This window comes from Telmatherina bonti, assembly GCF_933228915.1.
Source record: "Telmatherina bonti genome assembly, chromosome: 1".
Lineage (NCBI taxonomy): Eukaryota > Metazoa > Chordata > Actinopteri > Atheriniformes > Telmatherinidae > Telmatherina > Telmatherina bonti.
This window is the reverse complement of record NC_136619.1, coordinates 9926623-9936651: the sequence shown is the minus strand read 5'-3', so window position 1 is coordinate 9936651 and position 10029 is coordinate 9926623. Positions and strand designations below refer to the sequence as shown.

The 10029-nt window shown below is 47.5% G+C and overlaps 1 protein-coding gene across 1 annotated transcript in view; it reads right to left on the bottom strand.

The window, feature by feature from the left end:
• cdh8 (cadherin 8) overlaps positions 1 to 7573 on the bottom strand; it is a gene marked incomplete at both ends in the record, with an annotated part of 117934 nt that extends 110361 nt beyond the window's left edge. Inside the window, one exon of the mRNA XM_079238398.1 lies at positions 7316 to 7573. Coding sequence (XP_079094524.1) covers positions 7316 to 7573 — 258 coding nt within the window. The remainder of the gene's footprint in view (positions 1 to 7315) is intronic.
• Between the last annotated feature and the right edge of the window lie 2456 nt (positions 7574 to 10029).

Genomic DNA, 10029 nt, shown 5'->3' with positions numbered 1-10029 from the left:
GGGGGGGGGGGGGGGGGGGGGGGGGGGGGGGGGGGGGGCTTTTACCCCGCCTCCCGCTCGTGTCCCTTGCCTATTATTTTAGCTATCATTTTGTTCTTTCTGCAGAGATGATCATTAAACCAAAATAATTCATTTGAGAGAAAGGTCAAAGCCACAGTCTGTTGGCACCCAGATACCGAGTTAGGAATTTTTCCCATTGAGGGGGAGAAAAGTGCAAAAGGACAGGGCCATTGATTCTTCTTTCTTTCTCCTTTTTATTGTCGAGCCGGTGATTGAGGTGAGCAACCCCGTGCATTCCACTCGGCTGGGATGATTATCATCATCTTTAATACCTGTTATAGGTGAAGACACCGATCTTCAAGTAAATGTCACATCCATTGTTTACTGATGTTGCTTTGATGCTATTACTGTACCAGGAGAAAGGGGGGGGGGGGTACCGATGAGCCGAGACGGAAGACTAAAACGGCTGGGGAAAAGAGGACTGCCATCCTTTAAGTGCCAGAAATAAGCACTCACCACCCACCCGCCCACCCACTCTACCCAACCACACACCCCCTCCAACCCGATCCAAAGCTCCCTCCCCATTGTCTCTCCTTCTCCAGCCCACGTGCACTCCCAGCAAACCGTGAAGCCAAATGCTGCACATCCTGTCGCACAATAACAACATCCATTCTTAACAAGATTACGCCGGCAGTCCCAGTTTGGCTGATGGGACGCGTTTCGGAGCAGAGGCACGGGGATAAGCCGCCTGCAGCCGCCTGCAGCATTCCACATACACTGGGATGTATCCATAGGAGAGGAGCTTCCTGGGGAGTTGAGCCAAACATGGAGCCCACAAGAGCACACTGGCGCAGGAAGCAAGAATGTGCCGCTACTTCTGCTGCTGCTGCTTCTGTCCAAAACAACTCTGTCAGAGGCAGGGGCCAATTAGCAGGTCTCACATAATCATAATCTTTTGATTTTGAATAATCAGATTTGAATAATTGTTGCCATATTTACAGCATCTAATTCTTGGCCTGAGATTTGAGGAGAGAACCGTCCATATTCATAAGTACGCTGAATCCTGCTCACTTGTTTTCTTCGTTTAGGCGTCTAAACTGTTACAGTGTGATTATGCATGGATGGATGTTTTGTCTGAGAAATCAACGATCATTTAAATCTCTCAACAAAACAATAGCCGAGAAGCTTAAGTCTGTTAAACTGCAAACGCATCTCCCGACGCTTTGACAAGATATAATCCAAACCAAACAAAACCCAAAACAGAGAAAAAAACATCACTTTGAAAAGAAAAAAGACTCATTTCCACGAGACGACACACACGCCGAGCCTTTAGGTGAGCTGCTTTAATTCCTATAAGTTAGTTAGAGCAAAGTTCAAGGCAGGGAGCCAGATGATTTAGCCTGCTAAGAGCTGCACCTCAGCACCGCCAGCGCAGGCCAAGCCCGATGAGCCACGGCGAGCGAGGCGGATGGGAGGAGATGAGAGGAGAAGGGAGGGGGAGGCAAAGTAGTTAAAAGCAGGGGCCGGGGTGGAGATTGGGTCTTCATGAGAGTTCGGGAATTCTCTCCGTTTCTGCTGGAAGAGTTAGCACAAACGCTGACATGGGAGCGTGCCGGTCGCAGTGACGCAGTTCAGGGCTAAAAAGCATAAAGGGGCCATTTGCTCCGAATTAGCAGTGATGTAGAAGCTTGGGAAAGTGGCCCCCGCATGAGCTCCTCGCCGTACAACATGGATTTAATCACGCCGAGCCACAGATGTGAGTGATAGCAGCAAGTTTGTTATTTTGCTCAGGGACTCTGAAGCCGTGTGAATGGATGTGCTTTCCTGTTAAATTATTATTGCAGCTGATGCGTGTACACAGGAGAGCTGGCAGGCGGCGTGGACGCGACGCTCCATGCGCCTCCTTGTGATACACTGAGCTGAAACATGATTTCAGCTCCCATATGAAAATGCACGAGGAGAAAATGCAGCACGCAATCTAATGCACAGCAGTTGCTCGGAGCGAGCGAGGGGAGAGAGACGAGCTGCATGGCTGGAAGCGTGGGTGTGTTTAAAACCACATAAAGATGGGGAAAGAACGAGGGATAATTCAGGAATGGTAAAATCATCGCAGACTTGCTGGTAAAAATGAAAATACTTTGTAATAACATTTTAAGATACAAGCAATATCAGTATATGGGGGAAGTAATAACGCCGGAGAGGATAAGGTCACCTGTAAGTCTGAAGCGCTGCAGATTTCAAACCTGCAATTTTTGCTCTGAGCACATGTGGTGCAGTTTGGAGCGAAATCTTTCATAAATATGAGCGAATGTTTGCAAAGACACACCGGCCATAAAGCTTCACGGACACACTGTGTTTACTGTTGCAAACACAACCCTCACGTCTAAATACACTCCATCCAGGGCTGCGTCCGCTCGTCTCATTTCAGTCTGTCTCCACGCTGCTGAATGGACTGGTGCACGGCGCACACATGCGCATACATACACTCAGCTTGTTAATGGGAACCAGGACGACAATACAAAGCCATAGACAACCTGTCAAGCTCTTCAAGGGCAACACTAATGTGATCCCACAGCTCTATCAGAGCCATCGCTGGGCCCAGTGTTTTATTACCGACCAGGAGCGACAGACACACAGAGAGATTGGAAAGGAAGAGGGAGGCTGTGACCATGGCCCATTGATATAATAGCCCTGCTGGCATTAGTGATGTACGATCCAGGTGAGCCCTCGGGAAAGAGAGGAGCGCGGAGGGAAGAAGAAGCCGCAGACAGAGAGATGTTAGCATGTTTTTTTTTCTTTTTTTCTAAATCACACATAAGGTGTGGATGGAGATCTAAGGGTGAAGAGACAGAGGAGCTGCAGCTCAATACCGATGTGTGTGTGGGGCCGCTCGGAGAGAGATTATAGAGCTGTGTTCCAAGAGCTGTTGTGGGTGTGAGAAACCAAATGGAAGCGAAATGAAGTCCAACAAATACTGATGGGCTTTCCATTCCTGGATTTAATAACAGCTTTTAGCTTCAACCCTCTCCCTGTGCCATTGGAACCTGTGTCTAATTTGGGCTATGTTTCAGAATTTGTTATATCTGAGCCAATGCTTGTAATTTACGTGTCACAATGGCTATCAATCACTGGCAATAATTCGGCTAATATTCTCATTAACTCCCACTCCTCATCCATCAATCAAAAGGCAGAGCCAGACACCAGCCAAATGGCAGGAACTGGAGTAGACGCAGGGAAAAAAAAAAAAGAAAAAGTGTGGGTTTGGCATTTTTCATGAGTGGAGAATCAACTGGAGTCGTTGGATCAGCCTCTGATCTGTTGTAAATCAGCGCCGGCCGGGTCCCACGCTGCATTCAGGGCTCAGTCTGGCCTCGCTGCCTCACATCGCTCACACACTTGGAAGACTTCTAACAATGTGACCGTACCACACGGCGTCAGCCCCGGGGGCAAGCTTCTGCTCAGGCTCAAGAGTCGCTCTCTCCATAATCACCCCATCACAGACAGGGAGAGAACGAGACGAGGACAGAGGTGGAGAGAGCAGCGGAAATGATAGATGATGTCCCAAAGTTTAGATCGCACAAACTATGTTTAGATTATATATATATACATATATATATATATATATATATATATATATATATATATATATATATATATATATATATATATATATATATAATAAATCAAAGGCAGTAAAAGGAAAAGAAAACATGTCACAATACAAGGTGAGAACTTGTTAGTCACGCTTAGCATCCTGTAAAGAGCTGAAAATAAAACAAGCTATTCGTGTACTTTTAAGTTTGATGACATGTAACGCGTGAAGCTTTAAAGTGCAGGCCAATGAAGGCCAGAATCAAACCAGCGATCTTCTCAGGCAGCTGCTTAGTTCAGTCACAAACGTCACCATTTCAGGTCAACACAAGTGTAACATAAGGAGTCCCAAAAACATCATAATGTACTTTTTTCCAGTCAGATCGTTGCGTGATGGGGATCAGTCGTCCAGACTTTTGTTTTGCCAAATAATATCACATTTCCTGCAAACTGCCCCGTAAACGCCTCATATTTCCATCCTGATGCAAATATCTGTGAGAATCCTGTCAAACCAAAACATAAAGCCTGCGTTTGCTTCCCGAACAGCCCCCACCAGGACAGACAAAGCAGGCACATCCGTTCTCTTCGCTGGAATCAAAGCTTTTTTCCTTTTTTCTCCTGCCTGTATCACTGTCAGTCTTTGCAATCCTTCAGCTCAGCCTGAATTGATGAATATTAATGGTTTATTACCAATTCTCTTTGTGCAAAAACACACACAATGTTGTAGTGGATAAGAGTGCTGGGCGATGGGATGAAGGATCAGACATCACATCTGCACCGAATTCCATCATTATTAATCCTAACACACCAGATGCCAAATGATTGGAAGTTAAGAGGAATAAAGAAGTCGTGTCTCTGAGACTGTTAAAAATTTCATCTGCAATCAGTCTGCCTCTCACTACAAAGAAAACAATCCCTGATATCTCTTTTGGTGCAAACACAGCAATTTGTCCGTAGCTTGTCTTGTGTTTTGAGACGCTGATTTGCCTTTAATGGGCCGCTGTGATTTAGTTGCATGTTTTCATTATTGAGATACTTTTGACAAAAGGGGCAAAAATGGTGGAAAAAAACTTGGATGCCAGCTTGGATTAGCCTCAGACCAAACGCTTCAGCACGATTTCAGCGTTCCCAACCTGCTACCTCGTGAATCCGATGCATGTTTGGCTCCTTATTTCTGCATTTCCTCTTGGTTTTCAGCAGTTCAAGCAGCACTGGTATCTCCTGCTTGTTTTTAAAATTAAGCTTTGCCCAAGTGAGGAGTCAAAGTCTATCTACCTTTACACATTTAGCCTATTTCTGTTCTTAATGACGGGATATTTCTGAGCTTCTCAGCTCATGATGAGTAATCCTAAAATCCTCTCCAACTCTGTGTTCATTTTTAAGCCACAGCCGAGCAACAAGCTTTCACAGCTGTCTCCCCAGCTTCACTTTAACAGGTACTGCATGTCTGCCTCCCCGACGCCAACAGGACTGACGGGGGCTGATGAACACGCCGCTCAGTGAATCACAATGTCAAGAAACGATGCGCTCAAGAGGAGCAGAAAAAAAAAAAGGGGGGGGGGGATGAAGGGGAAGGGTGGTTGGGGGCTGTCACGCCTTGTGGCCGTCCTTCTCACTCTTCCAAACCTTCGCCTCCACCTCACCCCCTCCACCTTCCCTCCTACCTTTATGCTAATGAGCTCTGCTGAGAGAACACCATGAATAACACACCGTAAAAAAGAAGAAAAATCAATGGTTGAGTCTTTCTCACAAGCACTCGTCCTCTCCTTCCTGCTGCTGGTGTCGGCGGTCAGAGTCGCAGCGCAGACAAAAATTAGGGATGCAAATATAATGAAAGCTCAAACTGCACAAGTTATATTTTTTAAAAAAAGACAAATATATAATAAAACAACAAGCAAATAAAGCGAACGTACGGGACGGAGGGAGGCCGGGTCTTCCGCCGCCTCAGACACAGGCAGCCTCACACGCTGCAGAGAAAATTGTGCAAAATACACAGAGAGCTGTATGACCCATTTGAATCACACCTCCCACCCATTTGATTCATTTTTTAATTAAGCGTGAGAAACACAGAGAAAAGGGAAGAAAGAGAGACAGAGGGACTGAGAGGGGAAGAGATTTATAGTGTGAAACCGATGCGGTGCCATCTTGGACCAACTTATCTGGGCTCTGCCAGGCGTTCTCACGAGCACTTAACCTTGCAGCGAACGTAACCCATCATCATTGCTTTTGCAAAAGGGCTCGCCACGTTCTTCCTCACCCAGAGATCCCTCCCCCTGCCTTGCACCCCACCCCGGCATTGTCCTTCAGCTGGAAGGTGCTTGTAACCTGTGACTAATCTGTCCTACAGGCGAGTTTCCGCTGCATTAGCAAAGGCCTTGAGAGGAGGTGTCCCTCGCAGACCGGAGCAGAACTGGATTTCACCTCCAACCAGGACTAACTCATTCAGTTTTCACTTTTTTACTTTTAAACATCCTAAGATTTTGATGGGTAATATCTCAGATCTGCGAAGCTCTCCACCTCGCAGCTGCGATCAAGCCACGCGAACCCACATGTGGACCCCGTGGCCCCTGAGAGCGTTTGTTTCTTTCTGCCTTCTGATGAGCAGACATCGTAGAATCCTGCAGAGGCTGCCTAATTGACTCGCCTGAAAAATTAATGCATCACTTAACAGCATTTTTCTGTTTGTACTGTATGCAGAAAACACAGGTGCAAATCCCGCATGGTGGCAAATGTTTAATTGATGCAGCCATATGACAATGCTCGCGTTGGGAGAAAAAAAAAAAAACAAAAAAACAAGTAGGAACAAGAGGAAGTGACATTTAAAACATTTACTTGGACTCAAGTGGCTTTTTCTTCTTCTGCAGTATAAACGGAAGTAGCCGGCCAGCTGCCATGCCTCCCCAGTTTTAATTTAATTGTTGGGGAAAATTTCACAAACAGCAAAGGAATACCAGTGATCAAATATTAGATGCTGATAAACTGTTTGCTAAAGCTATTAGCGAACAAGATCAAATATTATCCTTGATGGCCTGTGTTCCTGCCCATGCCAGGGTGGCTGGTGGTACAGAAAGGAAGGGGGGGGGGGGGGGGGGGGGGGGGGTGCAAGCGTGGCTGGCAGGCGGACTCTCCCCAGGTGAGTCCCAGCAATGAGCTGTGAACAAGCTGCTTTGGCCGGGCTGGCCGGCAGCCTTCCACTCCCCCTGAAACCTGCCTGACACTTCCACACAGGCCAGGGAGCAGGTGGCCCCTGTCTGCAGGATGAGCCTCATCGCATGGAAAATATGAGCAGACTTAGTGCACGGTACGTATGCTGTGCACGGTCTCTAACACGTTCCTTTAGAGGGCAAAGTGGGACAAAGACGTAAGAAAGAATGAAACGAAGAGAAAGTGTGATAGAAACTGAAAGTCTGATTTCGTTCAAGGACGTCCAAAATGCAAAAGCTGAAAACGTGCCCACTCTTAGTTATTAGGAGTTTAATTATTTGCATAAGTATTTTGTAACCCCCCCCCCCCCCCCCCCCCCCCCCCCCCACCCCCTTTATTCCCCCGCTCCCCCTCCCGCTCGTCCCCGTATCTCTGTTTCCCCTTGACAACCAAAACCCTCCCACTGCCCATGGGAAGAAGAGAAAAAGAAGGGAGAAATGGAGGGAACATTCAGATGGCCGAATTAATGTTTCCACACGATAAGCGAGCTTAATATAATGCTGACAATCACAACACTCACCCTGCCAACGAGGATTGGATCGGGTCCAGAAAATTCCTCCAGCACAAACATTTGATTCCAAACCCATCCTCTCTTGGCGCGGCTCAGTAATCTTTGTCCTTCGCCAAGACCGCTCGCCACCACTGCAGACCCACCAGTCTGCGTACTTCTGGACTGGCCTGTGATGGGCGTCATGGAGACGGAGGGAACACAAGTAATCCACACCAGCAGCAAGGACATCCACAGATCCAAGAGCATCTCCTCGGACCGCTTTGGCATCCTGTCGTTGTGTGTTCTGCTTGTTTGTTTGTTTGTTTTAGGAGACTCGTCTTCTCCCTCTGTCTCTTGTCCCCCCCCCCCCCCACCTCCTCCCCTCCTCTCTTCAGATCAACAGCTCCTTCTTAGATAACAAGAAAAGGTTACTTGTGTCCTCTTTGAACGGCGGAGCTTGCATTCATGGTGTGATAAAGGTCACTTGCATGGCTTGGCATGCCTCCATAGCAGTTGGTGAGGGGGGGTGAGGCTCTCAGCGAGGCATCCATTTGGCATTATTCCGAGGGGGAGACCTAAAAGGAAGCAATCACAGTTCGTTAGCTGTCCCTCAGTCATGTGAGGAGCTGTCGGGAGCTGGGGAGGAAAGATAGGGGGATGAATAACAAAGTTGGATCACATAAACATTTGGAGAAGTCCGACGTGTCTGGGAGAACGGCAGGAGGAGGTTTTTCTTTCAAAATAAAAACCTAAACAGAAATCAACCCTGGATCACTTTTTTTTTTTTTTTTTTTTTAAAAAAGGAAATAATTCAACATGTTTGTTCTTTGTTACAAATGATCCATGTGTAGCAGCCAAGACCCTTTTGTCCCAGTCTTGTTTTCACATTATCCTGCTACAACTGAACAACAAAGGGGTGTGCCTTTACTTCGAGGCAATTCATCCCAGAATAGAAGATTCTTTTGCTTTCAGCTCTTGTTCTGGGGATTATCCCGGTACGATTTGGAGAAATCACATGTTTCTCATGAATAATGTTGTAACCGTGCAAGGTGCTGTCCTAGATTCCAGTCAGATCCACACAGGTTGTGCAGCTTTCAGGGGGACAGTCCGGCTGCAGGTGAGACATGTCAACACATCAGATCATTACCGGCTCATTCGGAGACGCTTTTCTCCCCCGTACTGCTGCTTTCTGAGGAGTTTCCACAGAAAATTGTTGTTTTTAACAGAAAATATGTAATCAAATAAACAGAAAAAGGCATTTTGGGAGGAAAGAAAGGAGAGGTGGGAGTCTGATGGAAAGGTTGCCCTTTAATCAGAAGCAGGTAAGTGGAGGTGGGACTCTTTCTGCAGCTTTGCTTCTGTTACTGTTGGAAATCAGACACAATGGTGTCTTCACGTCTTCCACTGGTCTCCAAGCCACGCAGGTGGACGTGCACGGCGTGCACCGAGCCGCGCGCCTCAGCACAGTGTCAGTGCTGGTTCTGGTAACTTTTACTCCACGCCGGCGTGTCACTGTGCGCGCGTGCCGCACGGTGACTGCGGCGCATTTCCAAGGACAAGAAGCTGAAACCAGTTCCTCCCCAAGTCCCCCGCAGCACCACAGCAGACCCCTCTTACTGTAACTCTGACACTAAACAATGCAGCTGCTCCTTCATATAAAAAATACATAAAATAAGATTTTTTGTTTGTTTGTTTGTTTGCTTTAAAATGCATGAAGGAATATTAATCATAATTACAGAAACAATAATCAGAGTTTTTTATGGATGTGACTGAAATGATTTAGGCTCGTAATCTGAGTAGTTTCTGGTGTGTTTTGTGAAGCATTCAGCCCACTTGAATGCCTAACAGAGCGAGCTTTCAGCACCACGGGGTGAAGGGACAGCTCAGCCGCAAACGGAGCGCCGGAGGAGCGGAGGAGCTCTCCAAGGTGGGAGCCACAAGCAGGAGGTGCCGGCGCGTTTTGGCCAAACAAACAAGCAAACTCTGAAAGTTTTTCACGCTTATGCATGCCACTAATGGCCGTAAGATGGTCAGAAAACCTCTCCAGACTAAACTGCACCCCGCATCTGTGAAGTTTTACCCTGTGAGGATCCAGTTCTCATCAGTTCATCTTTGCGCATCAGCTGTGGATCTGGGGCGCACGAGCTGTTCCGTTTTATTCCCTTTAAAGAAAAGCACGATAACCTGCACGCAGTCCGCATTTACAAGGCTTTTCTACCACAGACACTGGAGCAAATGTGGATTTTACTCTAAGTTCAACACATCCTCTGGAAAACGTTCCGTGGTGGGAATTTTGCGCTGAAGCCCCGCGAAGAAGACAGGAGTCTAGTTCAGCCTTCCCGTAAAAAACCCAAACATATAGGACTGTTAACACCCTACCTGTTAGGCTCATCTCTCTCTCTCTGTGTGTGTGTGTGTGTGTGCGTGTGTGTGATGTGTCGGCTTTACTTACTCCTGACACTCGGGTCCTTTTCCGCTGCTGCATTATCTGATCGGGTTTCCCCCCCTTCAAAAGATGCAAAGAAACTCCATTTGGTTTCATTCGAACGGCGACCAGAGAGGGGGGGGGGGGCTTGGAGGGAAATGAGCGACGTGCACATGAAATCCGTCCTGCAGGCTGTCAGCTCGGAGTGACAGAGTCTGGCTGGCAGGCTGGAGCTCCGGCGGGCTCGCTGGCCGACTGGAAAAGTGAGGAGGAGATGGAGGAGAGATGCGTGCTGGTGAACAGAGAGCCTCCCTCCACT